General features: G+C 37.4%; 1 protein-coding gene across 7 annotated transcripts in view; it reads right to left on the bottom strand.

Moving 5' to 3' along the window:
- LOC105381835 (zwei Ig domain protein zig-8) overlaps nucleotides 1-27,196 on the bottom strand; it is a 247,608-nt gene that overhangs the window by 200,993 nt on the left and 19,419 nt on the right. For all 7 annotated transcript variants that reach the window (XM_048633322.1, XM_048633319.1, XM_048633320.1 and 4 more), the window contains exon 2: nucleotides 21,255-21,446. In XM_048633322.1, coding sequence (XP_048489279.1) covers nucleotides 21,255-21,315 — 61 coding nt within the window. In that variant the 5' untranslated portion in view covers nucleotides 21,316-21,446. The remainder of the gene's footprint in view (nucleotides 1-21,254; nucleotides 21,447-27,196) is intronic.

The raw sequence follows: 27,196 nt of genomic DNA, 5'->3' as shown, positions 1-27,196 counted from the left end.
GAAACTATGCGAGAGCGGCGCGGCCGGGCGGGCGGCCGGGCGGGCGGCGCGGCCGGGCGGGCGGGCGGCGGTAGCAACAGGAAATTAAGGCGAAAGTGCGATATTCTAAGTGGTTACCGCTTATTGTCTAGCTTTTTTAGTTGCCTTTTAAAAATATGTATGCGCCATGGGCTTGGATAAATTATGAAAGTAATTTCATTACTCGAATGCGAGAAAGATCTTCTTCTAAATGATTATAGGATTCCTTCAGTACATGTATAACAAACAGACCGGGTCCCGAGGCCAGCAACACGGTTCGTACACCGCAAATGTTTTGGCAGCATTTACTGCGCAAATATTATGCTGACTAATAATAACTATTCTGAAAATTAATCGACCTAGATAATCCTGAGAATGGACGAACTAACAGCGGAGAGCTGCTCGCACCTTCTCAATAGCATTCCTTGAGAACAAACAGACTTGTATCTATCGCTTTCAGCAATAAGTCGGGCATTCGGAGCGCATAGTTGGGATGTCTCAGCTCGGTTATCGTATTGATGATTTTCGCGGAATGCCGCCGCCGAGGGGTCACTCTCTAAGACGAGAAACTAAGTTTCGGACCGCTGCTGCGTGATCCACGACTCTATGTCGTTGTATCAAACGTGCCGAAACGATAGCTCTCGTTCGTTATTTTTTCGTCAGTATAGAGTAATCCTTCCGCTGCCGGCTGCCGGCGAACGAACGAGGAACTATCAATTGTATTTCTGTTACCTTTGTACACAGATATAAAATATCATCATACTGAAATGCTTTTGTTATAATGTTTTTTTCACGTGAATGCTATTATTTTCATGTATTTTTCACGTGAATTTTTGCAATCGATTCGTTTGTTTACATGTTTTAAAAAGTATCCACGTCGTTTTATTACTATGTATACTAAAGAACGCTACTGAACTGAAATATAGAGTTTGAAAGTATAATCATAAAAGGATAGCCAGCCCAATCAGTTATCAGTCGCTGACTGCTCAGCATGTCACTCGGGGGTGGCTATTTCATACAACCCACTTGAAAAAAATTAGACTAATCCAATTGTCTATAAAACAAAACACTACCAGACCTATCCACAAACTTTCAGCATTCAATCACATTAACCCGTTTGGAAGGGAACCTAAAGCAGTGACGGCGGGTCGGCCATTGCTCGCAACTTTACATGAGCGATGAATAAGTTGGTACATCCCGTGTGTTTACAGCTGGAAGTGGCTGAAACTTGCGCAGTATAACACGTCGGGCCATAATTGTCTGCAGCGCGCCTCGTAAACCGGGATCAGCGGAGTGAGGCCCTGTTGTTGTACATAGACGACGTTTTAGTCAATTATGTTGCGGTTGTAATATCGGAATTGTTTAAAATTTATCCGGAAACTATGTGTTTTATAATATATAATAAGTACTTATGTTCAAAATGGAACGTATGCTACAATTAGGTTATATATGTGAAGCTCATTTACCTATCTGTTTCTTATTAGCATGTCGGTCTAACCAACCAAAGATTTACCAAGTAGTGACCAGAGCCTCATAAACATATAGATACATATGTTAAAAGAAACCTGTGCCAGTAAGGCCCCGGCCGCTCTCCCCTTATGTAAACAATTATTTATAGAGATAAAATGTAGAGCAAGAACCAAAATATAACTATAAGTTCAGCACTTCAATCCTATTTTTACTATTACGGACATATTATCTGTGTGTATGAGGATGTGTGAGAGTATCTACCTCAGTAATAAATATTATAGCACCCGCTTTTTACCTTTTACTGTACGCAAGTTTAATGATTTTGACAACCTGCCGTGGAATGTGTGTAAACCAATGGAGAATACATTTAATGGAAGGGTTTGGTTGAGGCCCTGCCGCGGCCCTGGGGCCTAATCCCTCAACCATAATTACTGTTACACAACTACTCACGTACGAGCCACTACCGACACACTCCTGAAACTGCTGGGGAAGGGAAACTGTGTTCAATTCATTAGTAACAAGCGAGCTTCGCTTCGCCTTAAAAGGTTTTCCCGTGAGAATTCCGAGATAAAAACTAGCTTATGTGTTAAACCAGCTTGTCAGCTTACTACATGCCTACTTTCATAAAAAAGTTCTAGCCAACATATATCCTACCTAGTTAAATACATGTCATATAGATTACTTTTAGAACCGAAAGTTTCACCGGCAAAGCATTGCTACTAACAATGCTACTAGGTAAACCATCACGACCCATCACGTCCCCACTGCTAGGGCACGGGTCTCCTTCCAATGAAGGAAAGGTTTGGGGCAGTTAAGGCCTAGGCACTAGGTAAATACTAAAACGTAAAACAAAAATAGAATGGTTCTTATTATAAGTTTAAGAAGTGGAAGCAAACGTAAGTGCTTAAAGCTGGTTCAACTGAAATTGTTTATTAGAGGGAAGACTTACAAAGTTCCCTTCGCAACGGCGGCGCCTTCTCAAATTATTAAGTTATGGACAAGAATTAATTTGTTGTGCTTCTCTTTGGCTTAAATTAGTTGTCGCGAGGGCGGCCCACTCCAGATAAAACATTATCAAATATAATTATGTTTACCTACCGGTCATGAAACTCATGAATGAACTTATTATTGGCACGAGGACGTAGGTATTTTAAAGTGGAAGTAAAAATTCATAATATATAAAAAAATACCTTTGTTAATTTCGGGTCACAATACATGATAAAGGATACAAACTAGATGGAATGCCAATGCAAAAAAAAACGTCTCGACAAATAATACCTCACTTTCCAAGGTTCTTATTTTGAATTAGGTCGGTTAGAAAATCTGTGACTTTAATCATTGATACAGTGGTTGTCATTAGGTTAAACTAAAAAAGTTAATCTCTATTTGACACTAAACAAAATGTGGTCAGCATTTAGCTTTGTTTTTGTATGTAACACTACATCTAGTTCTCATATTCTTTATCAAAGACACAATACGACAAATTAGAACTGATTCAGAAAAATCAATAACTAATCTGAAAAGTTAAGTAATTAGGCGTCAAGTTACAGAGAGTTACTCGAATAGTTTCTAATTAATTCATTCGTATCCAATTACAGGTTTAATAACACGCTCCCTGTTCCGCCATTTGTACACTAAAGTGCTGGCTGAACGCTTTGCATACACAATGAACCTTAACGCGATTAAAACTAGCTTCATTTTAGCTCGCGACAAATGCGTTATTACTCTTGTAACTTAGTTACAAGTGTTTCATCCTTGGTGAGAGGTGCCTTATTACTGTGTGCATAAGTGTACGTTTAGCTTGTACCAGTTTGGCGCCAGGTCAAAGGGGGTATTCCGAAAGCTTTCATTGACACTCGCGAAGTCGCTCGGATTGTGTGCGAGATGCTGCGGTGAGAGCAGAGGATGATGATGGTCGTGTACAATTCAAAAGCATGGAATTTTTGAGACAAAGTTATAGAGAAAGGTTTTGTAATAATGAATAATAAATAAAGGTTGTGAAATACTCCTAAGTATATGTGAAAACTACGCCACTGCCCATGGACTCAGGTACAACAGCAAAAAGAGTGAGATCCTAATATTTAAGGCGGGTAGAAAGACTTCTACTATTCCGCGACCCTTAACACTAGATGGATCTCCTCTGGCTCAAGTCCAAAAATTTAAGTACCTGGGTCACTGGGTAAATGAGGACCTCACAGACGACACCGACATGGAGCGGGAGCGCAGGGCATTGTCAGTGAGGTGCAATATGTTGGCCCGCAGGTTCTCGCGTTGCACGAAGGAGGTTAAAATAACCTTGTTTAAAGCCTACTGTACCTCGCTGTATACGTGTAGCCTGTGGATTAACTACACACAGAAATCCTATAATGCCCTGCGCATCCAGTATAACAATGCCTTCAGGATTCTGTTGCGGCTACCGCGATTCTGTAGCGCATCTGGGATGTTTGCTGAAGCGCGGACAGACGGGTTCCAGGCGATCATGCGAAAAAGGGCAGCATCACTGCTGCGCAGGACTCGCGGTGGTGGCAACAGCCTCCTGAAGATTGTATCTGATAGGTTTGATGGTCCCTTTTTGCGACATTGGTCGGGTCTGCACGTTCCATCCATGCCGTCGCAACGGTCCTATTAACCCTAAAATGATTTTTTGTATATTTTGAATTTCCTTTTTATTTTTATTATGTATGCACTTAAATTTTGTTGACATTTAAATTTAAAATTCTTTTGTTATTGTTTTTATTAATTCACCTAATTGCTTGCTGATTATGATTGTAATATTAACTATTTGACATCTGAAATTATTTATTTATTTATCTTTTATAATATCATGCATGTTTATGAATATAATTTACTAACATAGACTAAGGATACATTGTTACTAACACATTATATGAATTGTTATATCTGAAATAAATAAATTATTATTATTATATTTGTAAATTTATCAGTTCATTATTCAATTAAGGTTACCAAGCATAATGTATGCGTATAATAGTTTTTCACTAGAATCTTAACTAACTGAAGCAGCTTGCGTCCACATCCCAAATCTCTGGTAAATCACTGTAACACTTAATGTAGCAGTTTCACTATAATAGTAATAAGGTTTCTGGAGGTGTAAGTTGGGGGGGGGGGGAGGGGACAGAGGGGGACAATAATTGAGACATGTCAGACCCGCCGATCCATTAGAGAAACCACTTACTACAGATTTATACCTTAAAAGTATCTGGAATAGAGTCAATATCACTTTGACAAAGTGGTTGTGGCTAGGAAGAAGGCAAATAGTGTAGTGATATACGCAAACGTAACTCTTGTTTGTCGCTCGGCCCGAGTCCTGTGAGGTCACTCTTTATGACGAAAAACTATTTTTCGGAGCGATGCTACGCGAGCCACGACTCTATCTCGTTGTATTAAACTTACTAAACACGACAGCTCTCGCTCGTTTTTTTTCATCAGTATAGATAGAGTAACCCTCCTGGCCTCTGTGACCTCTACGTCGTAAATTACGTAACTTCGGACGGATTGTCGTGTGGAGAGCTTTTGCGAATCGAAATAACTTGTAGATAAGTTTGTTTATGGCTAAAATGAAAGAGTTTCCATGTGTCTTAGAGGGTATCTTAAAAATACACCAACATCATCAGTACCTATCATTGTAACTCGTGACCCTTTTTTCAGTCCATCGATCCAATTAACGCTTTATTTTTTAGTCCTCGCACTTCACTTTCAAACAAATTAATCGTCTTACCTGTTATCATATCAAAACCCTCATTGCTTAACCAAAGACATCTCAGTCACACAATCCGTTTCCACGAATCCATTAGGTTCTTAAATACTAATATTTAAGAACGTGTCTATTCTTGGTCCCAGCCACCGCGCAATGAACCCGTGTATAAGTTTATGGTCGCAGCGCTCGCGTGCTGGCGGCGACACTCGCGCCTGGGGGCTGCAGCGGATTGCTGCCGATAGAGATGCCCACACTGGCGTACTAACTCGGAATAATAACTGTCTCCATTGGTGTGGAACTTGATGGTAGTTGCATACGTCTGACGGGCGCTAAGATCACGAAAAGTGATATGCACGAGTTTTCAGTATTTTGGACATGTCAAGTAAGTCAATGACGGTTTCAGTAGAGTAGTATTTAACTCATTTCAATATACATACTTAGGTATCTATCTACTAATTAGTGCCTCTTCATGCTACCGCTATACGCCTTAATATTGATTGTTTATGTAGTAGAGTATTAAGGTATAATTCCGGCGCCTGTGTTGAGATCTATATATACCCGTCCTGTCTATAGGTATCTCAGAGGTATACAGGTTCACAACAATGTCAGTGGATCTCCAAAAATTGCTATAAACTTGGATAAAGTTGAAAAGTTTATCTGTCGCTTCCCTCGCTATGATACAGAGCAGACCCTTGTCAACCCAATCTTGAAGCCAACTCAGTTGATTTTGTTTCCAAGTAAAAATGGATTTTTATTTTTATACAAAAAACAACTGTATCTGAATGTATTAACTTTGCATGATATTATAGTAATAAAGGCTTGTGAGCTAAAACTATCGAACGCATTTCCATGAAACATTATAGTAATGTTGTCCCGTTTTTTACAAAGAAAACTTTTGAATGTTAATTAAAAGTTGCGGGAACGGCAAGTTCAAGATTTTTCCAAATAAAACTGTCCTTTACCTGTGTCCGATGAAAAATGCACATAAGTACTTACATGCAACTGAAAGATCCAAGTGTATGTATGCCCAGCACATCCCTAGCTAGACACGGCCGGGGACATCCCTAGCTAGACACGGCCGGGGACATCCCTAGCTAGACACGCTACTGAGCTGTGAATAAAACATCAAGTGCTCTCCGAGATTGGATCAAGCAGACAGACAGTGCGGCCACTTATCAGTGATTCCACGACCAACTTACATTGTTAAATAAAATAGCATTCACACAAGAAAGCTCTCATGAAATAAATGTTTCAACGACCCTGACTAGGATTTGATGGCTCCATCTTGCATAGCTGAGAAAGCTGAGTAGAATTTAAATAGCAATTTAGTTAGGTAGCTTAAATAAGATTTAAATGAGTAGGCTCAAGAGTAGAAGTGTACATTCCCAAAGGCCTCTGCGGCGCGACTTTCATAATACGCAAGTCGTACTAATTAATGAAATCAGCAAGTTCAGCCCGCACCTGACTCCTATTTCATGAAATAACACATCTCGTCTCTACAACCCCGTGCCGCCGCCGCCGCTCTGACTTCAAGACGTATAATATACGGCTTATGCTCTCTTCCACTCAAATGGTTACACAAATAATTCAAGGGAAATAGTTAATTTGTCTGCTTAATTGGAACAAGGATCGAAACCCATTGCAGAGGTATCGAATTCAAAAGCAGCGTTTAATTATTGTACTTAGTAATTGTAAGTAATTTATGTAATTTTATCCTATTATCTTCTTCCCCGGTGTGAAGATTAGACAGTTTAGTTTAGACACTGAACAATTGTCAGTCGCTGACAGTCCAAGGTACGCACGACGACGCGACGTATAGTTATTATGCAATGCTACATGTCGTCACGAAGCGGCACCTTTCCTACACTATACCCCATAGTAATAAAGCTTATTGTTTTATCCCACTTATAGGAAAATCCACATCACATAAGAGAAACATAATAACGAACAATAAGTATATCTTGATTCATGATATAACCTGTATTATTATAATAATTAGCGCCACCGCGTTCATAAGAGGACCTAATAAGGCTCTTATTGGATAACAATCCAGATCTATTCCTAGTCTCCTAGCGATTATCCCGATTTAAGCCCTGGGAAAACTGAAATCCAAACGTAGCCTGACAATCTCTCTTGTAAATAGCTTACTATCTAGACCTCGACACAGCGTAGGCCTTACATAAATAGTTGTCTGAGGCCGTCAACTCCCAGGTCGTTAATTAATCACTTCGCTTCCGACTGGAGCTGAGATACAAATCCGTCGTCAATTCATTATGTGTGTCGAAAATTATCTGCTTTACCCACTAAGCGACGTGAGGTTGATGGATATCGGCCTGATTAGCGCGGGGTGAGGGGGGTAGTGCCGGTACCACCAGTGTCATAGTTCAACGATAGATTAGTTTCTTGAACCCTAGGACGAACGAGAAAGAGTGTTATTGGTTAAAGGCCATAAACTAATAGTTTGTTGGTGATATTTTGAATCATCTTAAGATCCTAGCCTAGCCTCCTGACACCTGGCGTGCTATGAGTAGGACATTGAAAAAAAATAATAATATATAGTTTAAAAATACCTATATTAAAAGTTTTATGGAGTATCCCTGTTATTCCTTTAAAGTTTTATAAAGTACCTATCCCTTAAACAATTTGTTCTTTGACAAAGTGACAAAACAGTTCAGTAGCTAAAATTTTAATTTTTTTTTAAATTTAATAACAGTGTATACATTTATACCTCTCGGGGTCAGGAGGCTAGAACGTAGCTATTTGAAAGCCAGTTTGTAGAGTAATTTCCAGATTTATTTTAGTACAATTTCGTAGCTCGTTGCTGCCAACTAACACAATATGTGTTTTTTTTTACTGAAACCACAAATCAATTACAAAAAAACTGAACTGTAATATAATATTTTTGTAAATATTACGAATCATTAGAGCCAATTTCCATCAATCAAACATCTGACACTTGCAAATCAACCCTTTGTTAAATTTAACGAAAATGAAAGCAATTAATTTTTACCCGCCAAAAACATTTCTCATTTTTCAAATATTTTAAATAACCTACTATTTAACAACCACTGAAATGAAATTAACATAGTAGGTTATGTATTATATTCACTTAGAGCCGTATTTATATGGCGTATTGAATAATTTTATATACTTAATTATAATTAGAGACGACCGAATAGCGTAGTGGTTAGTGACCTGACTACTGAGCCGATGGTCCCGGGTTCGATTCCCGGCTGGGGCAGATATTTGTTTAAACACAGATATTTGTTCTCGGGTCTTGGATGTGCCCGTAAAATGGCAATAGGCCCGCCCCCTATTACATTGGGACTAACATAACACTCTGGCGAAAAGTGGGTGCAGCAATGCACCTCTGCCTACCCCGCAAGGGAGTACATTAGTACAAGGCGTGAGTGCGTGTTTCGTGTTTGTTTAATTATAATTTAAATAGGTACAATATTCCGAGTATTTTTACGAAACAATCCAACGTTTGTAGCACAGCAACAATTTCTCCCACACCCATAGTGAAAGTAAGAAACTATTACAACGTACATACAACAACAACATGCTGTTTTTACAAAATTTTCATTTTACTTGTCTATGATATATTGCCAACCATTTCAGTGATAACTAGTTTTTCTACAAAAAAACTGAAAATTATTATAGTTAAAGCGATATTAAAACATCCCCGTTTATCCGCACACAGAATTACGTGGCTCCGCATCGAGTTACTCTATGAGCGTATCCCCGCGGCGGCTCCCGAGACACGAGACACAATGTTTACGTTCACACTCTGTATCAGGAGCTCATGAAAGCAGGGTAAGCCAGCACTGCACGATTAGTGATCCGCAGAACGCAGGGGTTACAAAGACCTCGGGGGTTGCGCGAAAATACAAGAATACTGAAATCAAGCGCGAAGGAAGGTTGAAGGCCTAAATTAGTGTTACGCCAAAAACCGTGGGTACCGTACAGAATAGTATTTGGGAACTTCTGGTCTAATACCTCGACCTAAGAGGAAGCGGGGGAGACATGATCCGTGCAGGATTAGGCAAGGATCTCCCCGACCTGCCTCGCGGCGGCTCAGACGACGCCCGTGGACGTATAAGCATGCTCGTGTAATAACAATCTTGAGTTGTGCTTGAGTGGGGTAAGCGTAAGCTCGCTTAGCGTAGCTTTGGATTTTGTACCTACGACGGAATAGATTCGAATGTGTTGAGGTACCCACATAATAGTCAAGCTAAGCTTATTTTTGCTTATTTATACAAAACTCTCAATACAGGTCTAATTAAATTAAATATGACTTCTTAATACATTTTTATTTATGTAAAGAATTTACTGCGAACGATTAAACAAAAGTAAGTTAGCTGCCAAACAATTCACAAAGAAACAAAGTTAACAGGGACTAATTGACTTTGTTTTCGTTTAGGATTTTCCTAATAAAAAATGGACCACTTTTTTCCCGGTCGCCCCTTTCATTTTGCAATAAGATACAGCTGCCGTTTCAAAAACAATTAATCTGTACTATTCAGGCTATAAATTTGTTACAAAAATGTTTATATTTCATATCTCAATGAACACTAGAGATAATTGAAACATCGCAGTGATATTTTTTTATTATAATATACTTACCTACCTCTACATAAGTAAGTCATGATGATACGGCGTGACGTGACATAAATCACGTGGCTGAATGTAAACGAGTCATAAGTTTGTACATAATAATTTCAGGGGCCATTAGCCGTGCGGCGGAATCACAACATTCACCGTAGACTCTCAGAAAGTATTACATCTTATTTTCATACTACTTAGGTTTTTTTACACAGAATAATAATAATATAATAATAATATGTGGGGACATCTTCACATATGGCCATCCAACCCCAAGCTAGGCAGAGCCTGTGTTATGGGTATCGGACAGCTGATATATCTACACAAATACATAGATAGATACATATTTAATATAAATATCAACACCCAAGACCCGAGTACAAATATTTGTCTTTAAACAAATATCTGCCCCAGCCGGGAATCGAACCCGGGACCTTGGGTCCGGGACCAGTCAGGGCCACTAACCACTACGCCATTCGACCGTCGAATTTCAAATAGGAAAAGGAATGTAAATGAAATATTTTTATATTAGGTACTTTTATGTGTTCCAATCAATGCCCTATTTGGAAACATTATAGCAAAATATCCCGGTATAAATTAGGTATTTTATTGTAATATAAGTCTGGTCACAAATATTTTATAGAAAAAAGCTTATAATACACTAAGTAACCTTCTTAACCATCCAGGGCGGGTCACTAGTTCTAGTGACCCCTGTACTGATACTGGCGTATGGTATCGGAAAATTTCTGCTGAAAAGTTGCACTTGTCGATGCAACGTTGGCTTACCACGAACACGAACAGGTCTCGCGGATTTACATAAGTCGACCAAATTCACAGAATTTCTATAAAGTAAATATTTTACCTCGTGTTTTTTTACCAAAATAAGTCGCTAACTACATAAATACTTTGGACTTAATCCGAAAAATTCGCACCCCAAATCCGTAACGAAGTTTGCCACTCTTCTAAAGACTTTAAGCCTTAATTTTTCCAGGTAAAGTCCCGTCAAGGTGCTTAGTTCTAAAGATACGTATTTAACTGCGGCCGGCGGCGGCGGCGGGAGGGGGGGGGCTTCCGGTGGCGTCGACGGAATCACAATAGACGTTTGTTTAAAAAAGAAACCGCGGCCTGGATCCCCCCCCCCCTCCCCGCAGGGCCGGTGCCCTACTGCTGCTGCGCGGAGGCTGGGTTCTTGCGTAACTCTGGGTTTAGGCCTTAACTACTTCATGTCATTGTGCCACAGTATTTACATTTTATTATTTGGATTGAGTTGGATAAGTGAAATTGACTTTTGAAAGATTTTTCAGCTCAAATGCCTTATTCTAACTTCTAACGTACTTCTACGTATCACAGTCATAATAACATTAACATTTCAACATTAATTGCTATCATAACGCGGTCTAGTCATCTCGTCAGCCCCGCGCGGCGGCAGTCGGCGCAACTCCAACTCGCGAATTACACAGCAGAACACAAACACAAGTACCGGGAGAACAAAGAAGTCATTTCGCAGCCGGATATCGAACTCGGAACCTACGCTGGAACTTCCCCCGCGCACAAGTAATGAAACTCATTATGAATCAGTTCCGATGTCGTATTATTATGTTTCAAGTTTTATTTTTGAGAGTACCTATATCGACTTCTGTTTCTCTTGCCGTGGTTGTCAGGTTTAATTGCACAGTTAGGCCAACATGAGGTCTCAGGAACGATTCCCAGAATACCTATAGGACATAAATAAATATTGTTCAATTTAACACAACTACGTAACTAATAGTTTTTCCTGTAGCTATCATGGTTATGTTTGGTATGCACTTGTTACCTGATTTAAATCATGTCTATCATATCACAGATAATCAGGTATCACATAGATAATGAGGTATAATAATAAAAGCCAGTTAATTAAAATTAATATTTGTATTGTATAATAGTTAACTTAACCATTAATGAAAATAGTAAAATCACAATAATCAAACAACAAATTTTAATGAAATAAATAGATAAATCCATTAAATTATTTAATAAGTAAAAACAGTGATTAATATATAATTATAAATTTATAATTAAACCAATATAACAACAATCAAAAGTAGTACTTATCTTATAATTTGGTAGCACACTGCATTAGCGGCACGACTATCTCCGTCCACGTCTCAACCAAGACTGAGAATCTAACGACCAGTCGTACCGCTTTTATAGTAAAAATCCCACTCCGTACTTTGTACCGGACCAACAATACGAAGTGTGAATACATTATTTCTATGTTATTAAATGTATACATTTTACCTATATTAAAATTAATCATTATAATTATATCTATAAGTACATATATAACACGGCCATTCTGAATTGTACTTCGTTCCCCGAAGTACTAACTAAGTAGGTACATTAATTATAATCCACCAAATCACAGTCTTACTTCTTACATTAAGCAGACTTGATTTCAATCATCAATCACAATCTCACTTCTCACATTAAGTAGATTTGATTTCAACCATAAATCACAATCTCACTTCTCACATTAAGTAGATCTGTGATATCTATAACAAACATCATCATCTCACTTTTTACATTAAGTAGATATATGATCTGTATAAAAACCTATACTAATATTAAATCTATCACAGTCTCACTTTTTACATTAAGTAGACCTATGTTACAATCAATAATTGCTTACATTTACTTCATGGAACTTCTCATATAATAAACATTAACATTAAAAAACATTTACTTATACATAAATAAATCATCATAATTTTGTAGGCTCAATTTGCCAAATCTTCACCTCTCCATTCACCTGGCCATAACCTTAATTTATCCTTAGACACTGTTATATTTCTAAGATTGCCTACCCCTCTTAAAGTATACCTATCATGCGGAAGTATCTCGTCTATTATATAAGGACCTTTAAATCGTGGACTTAGTTTGTTGTGACGCCTATGATCCTGGTTCACATATACTACATTTCCTAAAACAAAGTTTTTATTATCCCTTCTAACTTTATCAAAGCGATTTTTAAATTTTTCCGATTCACGTGTTAATCGTTCAAATGCTAATTCTCGATCTGCTCTTAGATCAATAGTAGGTTCTGGAACAACTACATCATCTAAACGAGCCTGGATACTAGGTATATTACCATTGCAACCTATAAGCAGACGAATAGGATTGAATCCTGTAGATTTTTGGACAGTGGTATTAATTGTCTGTTGAACTTTCCACAAACTGCTCGGCCAATCTGGCGAACCATTACAAGAGGTGTTTAACATATCTATTATAGTGGATACGTATCGTTCTACCTGACCATTACCCCTTGGGGTACCTGTAGCAATCATGTGGTGTTCAATTTGTAAATCTCTAAACAAGGATGTTATTTGATGAGAACTAAAATTCGTACCCTTATCGGTAATAACTTTAGAAGGGGTTCCAAATAAAGTGATGGTATCTCGGATTATTGGTACTAATTCTTGGGCCGTTAGAGTTTTTAACGGTTTGAGTAAGGTATATTTAGTAAAGCCGTCTACAATAAGTAATATGTATTTATATCCCTCCGTCTGATTAAACGGACCTGTACAATCCAAATGGATTGTGTGAAAGGGTATAGGAGTTTTTTCAATCGGATGGAGAAAACCTTGTTTTGGCCCGGAATGACCTTTTCTTTCGATACATATTAAACAGTGTTTTATGTATTTGTGAACATAAGCAAACATACGGGGAAACCAAAAATATTCCTTAAGTTTTGACAATGTTTTATCAAATCCTATGTGGCAGTTTTCGTCATGAAAAAGTTTTAATAGTTCAAATCTACTTGTTTTTGGGATGTACAATTTAGGTAAGTTAGGTTGAATATTATAATACAATAAATTGTTTTGTATAAAGTACCGGTTGTGATCTAGGTCTCCGGCTACAACTAGACCCATTAGATTTTGTGTTTCAGGATCATTTTGTTGGGCTGTCTCTAACCAGGAAGGTGTATCATTGATAAGATTAACCAAACTAGTGTGATTATGGTGGGGCAATTCGTCGCTGTCCCATGTGGACACGGTAGTTTCTAATGGATCAATTGCGTTGTCTGAAGACGTTGTATTTACAGGGTTACGACTCAAAAAATCTACATGTCCCAAGTATTTTCCTTTCTTATATACAATTTCAAAGTCAAAATCTTGCATAAAAGTCCACCATCGGGCTACACGTGGAGATAAATCTTTTTTGTTCATAGTGGATTTGATAGAATTACAATCAGTGAATATTTGAAATTTAATGCCTAAAAGATAGACTCTGAAATGTTTAAGAGCATTATAGATCGCCAAAGTCTCTAAGTCATAAGAACAGTATTTAGACTCAACGGGAGTTGTTCTTTTGCTGTAGTAAGCAACAACCTTTTTATTACCATCAACAATTTGTATTAAGACAGCCCCATAACCTAAAGAACTGGCGTCAGTATGTAGTTCTGTCGGTCGGTCATAGTCGAAAACAGTAAGCAATGGTTTATCTGACAAATGTTTTATGATATAATTTCGAGCTTCGTTTTGTTCGGGGCCCCATTCCCATTTTTGATTGTTCTTTGTTAATTTGCTAATACAAGCGGTTTGGGTGGCAAAACCTGGGATAAATTTTCGAAAGTAACTTGCTAAACCCATAAACTGACGAACTTGTTTGACGTTTTTTGGATTAGGAGCATTTATTAATGCAGCAATTTTAGATTCACTGGGTCTAATGCCTTCTGAGGATATATGTCTACCCAAGTATTCAATATGGTCCACAAAAAATTTACTTTTTTTTAAATTAATAGCAAAACCAGCAGTGTTTAGCGCCTGTATGGTTCTTTCTAAGTAGTCAAGTCCTTCATGAATCGTTAGAAATGGAATAAGTATATCATCTATATATACTAACACAAAATTTAAATGTGAAATTGCTTTTGTAATAGCTTTTTGAAAAACAGCTGGTCCATTGCAGATCCCAAAAGGCATTTTAAGAAACTCATAATGCCCTGTAGGAGTTACAAAAGCGGTGTATTTAATTGAATCTGGACTAACAGGAATTTGATAAAAACCGTTTTTCATATCCAACGATATGAAGAATTTTGCTTTACCGAGTCTATCGATCTGATCCTCGATGAGAGGAAGTGGATATTTATCCTTTTCTAAAATTTTATTTAGTGCTCTGAAATCAATGCACATTCTGTCTGCGCCATCTTTCTTTTTAACCAATATTACAGGGCTACTAAAAGGAGAGTCACTATCCCGAATGATTCCTTTGTCTAAAAGATCCTGAATAATTTTATCCACTTTTTCCTTCTCAACAGGTGCCAATCGATAGGGTCGGTAACTGACTGTCTCATTATTTTTCAAAACTAATTTTAATTCACCAGTTTGCACTGACCCTGTCTCACCGAGTACTAATGGATATTTTTCGAAAATATTTATAATTTTGTCTTGTAAATCTATGGGCAAATGGTCTATTCTTGAAATTAATTCACAAGGTTCGCTTACTAAATTTACTTCTGCAAGAGGTGCACATAATTTCCTAGATAATCGACAACCTTCTGAATCAGTTATGATTTCTATATCTGGAAAACTAACAGCATTTCTACCTATTAGAAGGTCGTAGCAAAAAGCGTCATCTCTGACTACGTTTATGTCAAGCTCTAAAGCTAACCCCTCAAATTGAACAATTTCGGTAATTAAAGCAAAGATATGTATTTGATTTTGTCCTATGCCCTTTATATATTTAGATACCGGTATAAAGTGACATCCTAATTTGTTTGCAATAGACTCTTTAATCAAACTACAATCGGCTCCTGTATCAATCAAAGAATCAATTGCTACTCCATTAATATGAACTGGAGTGAGATTCAATTTGGTTTTCCTAAAAAATTGCTCCCTTTGGCAGAAACTGTGACTAAGGAGGAAGATTCAGCTCGTTGCTTGTGATAACAAACGGATTCTGTATGGCCAAGTTTTTTGCAATAGGTAAAACTTTCTGTTGATAGTTATTTGGTTTAGAAACCGGCGGGGTAGTTTGCTGTTTGAACTGTTGAGATTGCTGTGGTTGTTTTTTAAAACATTGTGAATGTAAATGCCCACTTTGATTACATATGTAACATTTTTTTTCTATGTTAAATCTAGCACGTTTTACCCCGCTAGGTCCTGCACCATTTAAACTCTCATCATTATTTTCTAAACATCGTTTCTTAGTCTTAATATAAGTTGACAACAAAACAACCAGACCAGACGTTGTAGTAACACCGCTATTTAAGGATGCCATCCTAACACTAACATCGTTAATGCCTCCACAAATCAATTCAATAAGCTGAGGATCCGTAAAAGAGATTTTAGTGTTGCGTAGCAATCTTAATTTTTCTCGGAAATATTCACTATATGATTCACACGAATCCGATGTATATAGTACGGCTTTAGTAAGTTTTTCAGCCAAATTTTTCTTCTCAGGATAAGCGTCAAGGATATCAGTTTTAAAATTCTCCCATGATCTGCCTTCTGACGGTTCCCATGACTCGAACCATGTGGTAGCTGAACCCCTAAGAGCCTTACCAGCTTTTGCTGCAGTCCTAATGCTGCTCCACTTGAGGTCCTTAGCGAGAGCGTCGACACTGTTACACCAACTTATTGCACCGCAATCATTCTTGTCAGGATCAAACACTGGCAGAGCAATGTCGTCGTCGTTTGTGGTTGGTTTGGCAACAGCATCACGAATCGCCGTTAAAAGACTTGAAATAGTTTCAGCGTCCATTCTGTAAATAATAATTAAGAATAATTAATTTATTTATTTATAGACATTCTATTGAAACATTTAATTTAATTTAATTTAATTTAATTTAATTTAATTTAATTTAATTTAATTTAATTTAATTTAATTTAATTTAATTTAATTTAATTTAATTTAATTTAATTTAATTTAATTTAATTTAATTTAATTTAATTTAATTTAATTTAATTTAATTTAATTTAATTTAATTTAATTTAATTTAATTTAATTTAATTTAATTTAATTTAATTTAATTTAATTTAATTTAATTTAATTTAATTTAATTTAATTTAATTTAATTTAATTTAATTTAATTTAATTTAATTTAATTTAATTTAATTTAATTTAATTTAATTTAATTTAATTTAATTTAATTTAATTTAATTTAATTTAATTTAATTTAATTTAATTTAATTTAATTTAATTTAATTTAATTTAATTTAATTTAATTTAATTTAATTTAATTTAATTTAATTTAATTTAATTTAATTTAATTTAATTTAATTTAATTTAATTTAATTTAATTTAATTTAATTTAATTTAATTTAATTTAATTTAATTTAATTTAATTTAATTTAATTTAATTTAATTTAATTTAATTTAATTTAATTTAATTTAATTTTATTGTGAACACAAGTCAATCCCACTTCTGATGTTACCTGATTTAAATCATGTCTATCATATCACAGATAATCAGGTATCACATAGATAATGAGGTATAATAATAAAAGCCAGTTAATTAAAATTAATATTTGTATTGTATAATAGTTAACTTAACCATTAATGAAAATAGTAAAATCACAATAATCAAACAACAAATTTTAATGAAATAAATAGATAAATCCATTAAATTATTTAATAAGTAAAAACAGTGATTAATATATAATTATAAATTTATAATTAAACCAATATAACAACAATCAAAAGTAGTACTTATCTTATAATTTGGTAGCACACTGCATTAGCGGCACGACTATCTCCGTCCACGTCTCAACCAAGACTGAGAATCTAACGACCAGTCGTACCGCTTTTATAGTAAAAATCCCACTCCGTACTTTGTACCGGACCAACAATACGAAGTGTGAATACATTATTTCTATGTTATTAAATGTATACATTTTACCTATATTAAAATTAATCATTATAATTATATCTATAAGTACATATATAACACACTCATCTATAATTTCCACGATCTTTACATGTCTAGGTACCTGAATTATACTCTACGCTCTTTACATGCGTACCTGAATTTCAGTAAATGTTGTAGTTATGTTGAAGCGGTGGGTGGCTCGTATAATGGCATTACCTAGAACAATGAAAAACCGCCGGACTTATCGCTGGGAAAGATCTCTTTCAGCTCAGCTTTAGAAGTGAAAGATTTATTTGATATAAATATAGGGGTGGGTGTTGTTTACATTGGTAGCTGAGTTTCTACGTTCAGTTTTTTTTTTTTACTTTTAGTGTGTTGTTTTTGTTCTGTGTGTGTGAAATAAAGGTCTATTCTTTCTTCTTTCTTTTTATGTATTACTGAAATTTAAGTTATTATGTACCTACCTACAAAATATTAAATTAGTATTGTTGTAGTTACATATAGACGTATGTACGTGTAGACATATACTTCAATATTTTAAAATAGTCAAGTGGCACTCTCAGTAGGGAGGTGTTGCAGCAACATTATATATTATATTATTTTGTATACAAATAGCAAGTACATAAGTGAAGTGCAACCTCGCATACCAGAATGCAATATGCGTCGCGCCACCGCGCCACCGCGGAGACGGCGCGAGGCGCTGAATCACATTCCGAAGACGGTGAATACACTATCCAAAGAATTATGGAGTAAGTGAATTTGTCTTCTAGGGAAATGATCAATTAAATATGTCTCACTACAAAAGCAGAAAAAAGAAAGGATAAAGAAGATATCCGTAAAGTAGGAGTCAGGTATGTCTTTTTGGACATTTTAAAATAAATTATATTTCCCTATATTCAGGTGTGTAAGTAGGTTCTTGTAATCTTAGATTAACATTGAACGGCCACTGGAGATATGGCCCTTATACTTTAAACGAACTCAGCACTGCCGCGCCGCCTGGCTGCGCAACAAACACAAACTTGAATTTCAGCAGTCGAAGTGGAACTTGCTCTGGCATTTTTATTTCAAACAGAAAGTCGCGCTTACACTTAGATAACAAACTAAGCGTTGTCTTGAGAAGCTGACAGTGTAGCTGTAGTTTTTCCGTGAAGTTGTGCAAATCTGCACATTGCACATGGGGCAGTTGGCAGCCCTGCGCGACAGTTGGCAGCACTGCAGCTGCCGACACTCCGCACACTTCCAAATACAAATGCGGAAACTAACTTGAAACTAACAAACTTTTCTCAGTTTTTCGTCGCAACAACCCCCGGGCGAGGCGCTCGATACAACGACAAGACCTTATTGGAGCTGGGAAATGAGGATCAGGATTAAGCAATCTATTAGCGCCCCTAGATCCAGTCAACTCTGCCTTTTAGCTAGCACAGCTCAGTGAGCCAGCGGGAAACTAGTCCAATACTTAGTAAAGGTTAACCAATTTCAATGAAAATTCGAGGAACATGTTTATTGCGCAATCCATTGAATTCAAGGAAGCTTAAACTTATGTACTCGTACCTATTGTCACGGTGTATTCCGCCCAGCAGCGTACGAATGATTCTATTTTTGATTACCGAGACGGTGAGATTGCACTTCTGAGATGAAGTAAATCATTCCAGATTCTCCAGAATAATAATGTGCAGTGGCGCAGTTTCAGCGGAACAGTTTTCACAGTCGGTGGCTGAAAAGCAAAGTTTCTTAGTAAGTGTCCCTCGGAGCCAGCCCGGCGGCGGCGGCGGCGGGACTATATTAATATCGATTTTACCATGTTCTATTAAATACTATGTAGTATTTCCATAAAGAAGTATTTAAACTTGTATACATTTTCACAAATGAGTTGGTAAGGAAGGATGATAAATACTAACAACAAAGATAAGAGAGCTGACCTCGTTAATGGACGTTCTAATATTGTAGTGCTTGCACACAGCCAACTAGAATAAGTTTTCCGAGTGACCGACTTAGCGCTGACCCCATGACAAAATGAAGACAAAGCAAAAAACGGTTTCGAACCATAAACTTTTATTTTATCTCTTGAAATCCTTATTGAAATCGAGGAGCGCTCAGTGAAACAAGCGAAAAAGGATCCCTTGTATGAATAAATTGAATAAAATTTATCTAATCGTAAAAAGTTGTTCAAACATCGGCCGGATCGAACTTCGACCCCCGAAGTCGCGGGACTACAGCACAGGACGCATAGTTAGCAGTGACGGCACTCTCTTACAACACAACAGAGACAAAGCGAGTATTCTCATTTACTTAGAACATGTCATCAACTACACACGGATTTTATTCATTACAACTACGTATCATTATTGCAGGTAGGCCTAGGACTATTCGACCTAAACTTATTATTTTTGGTGGGATCCTTTCAGCTTTCAACAACCAGCTACTCTTTCCATCAAGTGCGCTGTGCTGTGACTAAACTACCGTGAATATGGGTACAATTTACCCCACCAATGGGAGCTCACAAGGCCCATTCCGCTGCCCCGGGGATCCAACTTAAATAGACATATTGTTATGCTGTTAACATGGAAAAAGGATTGAAGGATGGCCGGTGGGGAGTTGGCGCTTCCGGGAACTTCTAGAGAGTTCGGAACAAGTGGGTAGTGTTTACTCTGCGGGGAACGACGCTTATGAAGTTACCTAAGTGTTTGTGTGTCGATGTGTGATATAATATATGGACTTGAATGGGAGCAATACCTACTTACAGTTACAGTTGGGCATAGAAGCAGTAAAATTATAAAAAATATATTATGTATTGGCATAGAATAACGAGTACTAGTACTGTACTTATTATTCTATGGTATTGGTCCTCCGTTCTTCACAGGTATATTTCTAAGGTCCATAAAGGTTCCATACAAAAACATCATAGAAAAATTAATAAGCAGAAAAGCCCTCGTCGTTCACTATTCCTTTCATAAAATATTAGAGCTTAGCCATTTTAAGAAGCCACTGTCCTATTGGTTAGACCAAAATCAATATGCCTACAGTGCTGCTATTTGATGGAGTTCTACTTAATGTACTCTGAACTGCTAGTACTCCAGCAGTACCTGTCGCTGACTGTACTCGGTAATCAAAGTCACGTGCGGCCGGCGCGGCGGCGCAGTCTGCAGCGGCAACTTTATTCCTTTTTCTAGACTGGGCTTTAAAGAGCCAGACACATGTAGAATCTAGACCGCCTGAGTTATTGCGCAGTCTGATACGGATCAGCTTCGAGTTCCAGACGTTCAACATTCTAGCGGGACGGTTGTTATTGGAAATGCATTTCGAAGGTTTTAGTGGTTTATATGAGTGTTACCTTGAAAAAATATTGAGCTTTTAAAGATTGTGCACATTGGGAGGAGGCGCAGCCTGCTGGGCTGAATCTTAAAAGGTATTTGTATGTATTTCATAAGACAGTAATAATAATACGCGCGTCATTAGTGACCTGTGCGTCCATTATTCGCCAAAGGAATTAGCTCTGATTTTGTTGACGTACTAACACCAACTGAGGTCACCATAGGAGATGGTAATGATAATGTAAGCATTATTATTAATGAAATAGAATAGATAAAGTGCACATACCTGTAGGCACGACATGCGCAAGCGCCAGCAGGCACACCCGGAGCGCGAGGCGGCGCAGCATGGCGCCGGGGCGGGGGCCGGGGGCCGGGGGCCGGGGGGGCACGCGGCCGCTAGATGGCGCGCGCCATCACACTACACACACACTCACGGCACACACACACGCGGCACACTCGCGTCGCGACGCGGGGCGATCTGTGGACAAGGAAGTTGATTTAAAGTAAAAAGTAAGGATCTCAAGTGATAATTTCCTACAGCATAAATATGACACTTGAGCGTGCGGTTATCCAAAATAGAAAATCGAAAGCTTTAAAATCACAAACTCGAAAATTAAAAAGTAAAAAAACAAAAGACATTCCAGATATTATCGTAAGAGAAAAATAAACGTTCGAAATTGCAACAGAGTGGCGAACAAATACAGGTTATCGCATTGAACGAGGTTATTGTTGCAGCCGAGACATCGAGACTCCCTGGCTTTATTGTGCACGGATTTGCGATTTATGGTTCACGTGAAACTCGACCGTGGGGCCACACTCCACTTTACACAAACAACGAAGCTGAGCGGAGATGTTCCTTCGTCTTATTATCATCTTATCATTTTATTGCATTAAATTCAAAGAGTCTCACATAACTTGAATGCAAGTAGGTAGATAGGATACCTAAGTAAAACATTCATGCTGATACCGGTAAAATTATACTGTCTGAGTAAATAGTAAAGCAATTTAATTAAAGTGTTGTTTTTCCTCCGAAATTTATTCAAGTCCATGAATAAAACGTGCAAAGCTGATATCGAAAGGAGAATGGGAAGATAAGATTTATTGGAAAAATTTACTCCGCTCCGCCCCGCCCGCGAAGCTTTCACGGTCTTTAAGTTTAAAGTAATAAACATCGGTCCACTGAAACGCTGTTTCAATTTCAAAAATAACTCATTTTCAATCAAAACAAAACGGTGGTAGAGCAAAAAATATGAGAATAACTGTGAGAATTGCCAAGGTTCCACTGAAAAATATTTCGAATTTTCATCCATCGGCTACATAAATAAATTCATATTGGATTTATCGCAGCAGTCCGCTGCTTCCTGCCGCGTCACGGCGGCGGCGGCGGCAATTGCGCCAATAATTCAATGAGACTGCGACTGAAAGCTACAGACATGGACGAACGGCGACCGGTGACACGATGCCTGAAAACTATGTTCATTGACAAAAACTAGCGACATGACTTAGAAATTACTCGCTAAAATAGAAAGGCGACATAGAAATTATAAAACTGGAATAAGGAGTAATCTGAAAAAAATAACCACCAACAAATAACTCATGAAAACTGCAAACACTAATACCAAAGTCATTAACTTGACACTAGATGGAGTTACTGGCGCCGGGACCAGGCGCTATTCGAGGCATCGCTCCATTTTTCAGCGTCAGTATTTTTACAAAACACTCGATCGAACATAATTACGGGGATCGTTCGTAAAATAAATATCTAGTGGTAGAGAGTGGAAGTAATTAGTTCTGGTCGACTGGACGGGGCTAACTCTGTAATGAAATTCCGGAGGCCGCTAGTTCGAGTGCGCGCCGCTAGGGGCGCGGGGCCTTACCTATAGTCACGGTTTAAAGTATTTTATAGGTAGGTATATAGGTAGGTGCATAGTAAATGTTTTTATATCACTTTTTTCCTGTAATAGGTACCTACCTGTTGGATACAGATTTCAGATGTGGTATGTTGTCTTTTTTTATTGCCATGTAGAGCGTTATTATCATTCGTTTACTTTATTGGTGTGCAGGGTTGAAAAGTTATGCTCTTGTTCGAATTCAACAAAAAACAAACTTCGATTAGCGTGTAAGTGAAGTTATGTAACAAATACTCGTATTAAGTACCTAAACACAGTTTAGGAGAAGGTAAAGCGAGCACTCAGGCAATACAGCGTCGTCATAACTCAGGCAGTGATGCCTGGAGCTGAGCCGCCGCGACATAAATCTGGAAGCCATAAAACATGGCCGTTGTTCACCACCGTCGTGTGCCCACTCGCCACTTATACGACGATTTTTATTGGGTAATCATAAATATAGTGTTTAAACATACGTATCTAATAGGTTTCAGAAAAACTTTCCGAGTTGCTTAATAGAGAACAGCGATTTATTAAGGCTATTCCGGGCTCTAGGCTAGGTCAATATGGAAAAAATCATAACATCTTTCAATAAGCGTTTTTTTGGTCAAAAAAGCTAGTAGGTTCCTAATGATAACCCCCGAACCACGTTTTGCCCCTACAAGTTAAGCAGTGGTCATCAAGCTTGTAAGATGAACTTAAATTAATAGGTACAATTCCCATGGCTGCCTCATCGCTAAGACATATCCGTTACATAAACCAGTAAAACTACTTTAGTGTGATAAAACCTAAATTTTTGCATATTAGTAAAAAACTTACAAATACTCAGGCTGTCTTTCTTTCAGAGATGTGCTATGCAGCTATGCTGCGAAGATATAAAAGTTCCGTTTCCATCAGTACCATGCTATGTGCGCCAATGAATAAGATTGGTGGAAATCAATTGCATCTATAGTATTAGCATAACACATGTCTTGTGGAAAACACCCTTAAACTGCACAAGGGTTAGTCATCATGGTGACCACACGGTGACATTATAAGCCAGTCAGAATCTCATCAATCGCAGACTGCCCAGGGAGCGCCGGACAGGATAAACAAGCATCTCCAGTGAATACGTCACTCGGGAGGCTCGAGCCCCCACTATGTGATGTAGAACAGGGAGGAACAGGAGGCAAAGTGGATCATTAACGCTAAGACACGTCCGGAGACGTCCCCCCCCCCCGCAGATTCTTACATAATTACTTAATTTATGTGTCAGATGTTTTGAAAACGGGTTATCTATTTATGTTAGTATGCCGCTTTATTAAGCTTTACGACCTTTTTTCTTATTTATAGTATTTTTATTTTAGGTTAGCGATGTGAATTCAAGTATTTTGATCAATAAAACTTTTCGTAACAAAAACCAACTTGAGTTGATGGATACAAACGAATAGATAAAAGTGAGAAAGGTATGTTTCAAAGAGATTACAGTTTTGAGAACTTATATCATGTTTGTGAGTTCCGCCGCTGTTCCACGCTCCCTCATTCATACGACTTCGTAACTACTCCCTCCAGCCGTGAGCTACCACTTGACCCTATTTCAAAACCTAAGTAAGTACCTAGGTATTAGGGTGTTTCACTTCGTAAGAGGTAAAAAAAAAGTTGTATTTTTTTCCGACTTTGGTCACTTTTCGAGTCTCTCTAATCTTAAGAATACATGTGCCGAATTTCAACAAGATAAGACAATGTTTACAGGTTGCACAAGATGAATGTGTAAAGTAAAAAAGGCATAAATTAAACTTTATTGGAAAATGCTATAATAAAATGGATTTTAATAAATATTGACTGAAAACAAAAAGTTAATTAAGTTCATGATATATTAAATACAGTTACTAAGTAAGAAAATAATTTAGGTAGTTAATTAATTTACTACATTAGCTGCAACTTCACCTTTCGTTCGCTTAGTGACACATTTTCTGTGATGCTCGACGACTCTCAACAAATATTGTTTTTGTTGTTCGTCTTTGACCGAATCTGACCGAATCAATAAATTTCTTTATTAAAGCAATGCCAGCAATGCCAGCCACGGAATGAAGGTACAGGACAGCACTCATCAAACACTCCTTTCAAAATTAATTCGTGCGTGTGATGACGGCACGCCAACCACAACAATATTCGTTGAAACGAGGTTGAAACTGATTTTCAATTCTAGTACATGCTACTTGAATGAGTCCTGTGTTAGATGCAGTTGTATCAAAACAAATACCGATGATATGGCGGCGCAAATCAAATCGATCCACCTCCTGAGTCACAACTTTAGCCATTTGCTCACCGGCGCCTTTCGCAGCTACTGGGATGCCAAGTAAATGCTCAAAATGTTTACCTGTTACTAAAATAGCAACTCTGTCTTCCATAATTTTACTAGAGGCCACTGACGGCAACAATTTACTGTCCCAGTGTAAAACTAATGGTGGAGGATTGTCGAACAACGATTTTTCTTTTTTTTTACCCGAGCTCGGTTAACGGTAGACGACGATATATAAATATCTGAAACATCATGACCAAGGCTTTTAGCAGTTGCGATAAACGAAGTACTAGCTTGTCGGTTAGAAAGCTGTTCCCTATCCCATGTAGCTGTGAATGTCTGATCAAGACACCTTACCTTACCAATTAGGCGTGGAATTTTTGCCGGTGGGGCGCTACCACTCGGTGGTATGAATTCAGCGCCTTCGTCACTTGATGATGACGAGGAAGGATTTCGTTCTAAGTTCACTACAGAGGTGCTTTCTGCGATCTCTTTATAGTGTTTTTCTTTAAAAGTATTATTTTTTTCTTGTTTCTTGACCATTTGTGCAATTTTTGACGAAAACGTTTTGTCTACACCACTCATTGACGATTTCATGCGATCTTCTCTCTGTAATATGAGAAAGTCTTTATCGGTTTGTAATACACCGCTCATTCACATCGCATTTTGGCTGGCAATGTCAAATAGTTTGTCAAGATCACCTTTCCATTTTTGTCGTTTCATATTTGCCGTATCCGAGTTTCTAGACTTCTCTTTTCTCAAACTTTGATATTCCTTAAATGGTTTTTGTATATTGGACCGAATATTTTCCTTTGTCTTATTAGCCTTCTTCCATACTTCTTGGAACTTAATGCTAGTAGACTTACAATCACTTGAAAGGGTTTCTTTCTCTTCTTTGTGGTGGTTTATAAAAACTAACAGCACTTGCTCTTTGGACGGAAGTCGGGCTCCTAAAAACTCCCCGTAGGGCACCTTATCAAGCAACCAAAGTCCCCGTTTACTACTCATTTTCAATTTTAAATATATTTAGGAGTTTACTAAGTTACCTGCAGCACTTTTCTACCTTCATCTGCAAAGATAGCCACTTAGCAATGATTAACCTCCACTGTAAGAATATCACTTATATGAGTAAACAATGTTAATGTTGTGCAACCTCTAAATATTGATCGATTTTATTTTTGTATATGAACCTTGTACATAAGTGGGATCAAGAATTCAGGCAAAGTCAAACGAAAATAGAAAGTTAAAAAAAATGAAACACCCTACTAGGTATGTATGGCTACTAGGTACGTGTGAATTTTAATCGTCTTAAAAAAGAAGTTGTAACAATGCCAATTAACTTACGACTAATGAGCGCGTAACTTTTATTTATTTCCTGTCAAAAAGTGACCACGAACAAGCCAAGGTAACCCTCAACTGCTCTGAAGAAGACCTTTACTCTGGACTATTAAAAAATGTTTAAGTATAAGTTGTTTTAGACTGATTTGTTGAGTGCACTGTTTTACTAGCTGTTGATGATCATTTTTCTTACTAATCTAAAAGCCTACTCGTATGGTCATCTGTTTTAAAATAAAAGTATTTCCTTGTTTGGCCTCGCCATCGAAGGTTTCTACAACTGTGTGTACAAAACACCGTAGCGAGCGGGTTCAATGAACTCTAAACGAGATTTTCGTGCTTTACATGCAATATTAATAATTATTCTCCGGGTCACGGCATGGGGTGAACCACCATTAACAATTGTTTATTGTGACTTTTACTCGTTACTCTACCCTAAATAGCTGAGATTCAGCACTACACATTCAAATTGTTTTAAGTAGGCTGAGGCAATTAGAGTTACTATGTACAAATGTAGGTACATACATAATGGACACACAGTCGGACAACAGTCGGGATAGCTGCATTGGTACTAAAGTCATAGATTGCACCATATTGCCTTTATTATTATAAGAACGGCACTATAAGAGTTTAGCTTTTGTTTAAATTTTGTTAAAATCTTATTGTGCTTGATGGATTTATTATTTTATGGACTTTTCGTCTGAAATAAATGATTTGATTTTCAAT

This window comes from Plutella xylostella, chromosome 5 (assembly GCF_932276165.1).
Source record: "Plutella xylostella chromosome 5, ilPluXylo3.1, whole genome shotgun sequence".
Lineage (NCBI taxonomy): Eukaryota > Metazoa > Arthropoda > Insecta > Lepidoptera > Plutellidae > Plutella > Plutella xylostella.
This window is presented reverse-complemented; position numbering and strand designations above follow the sequence as displayed.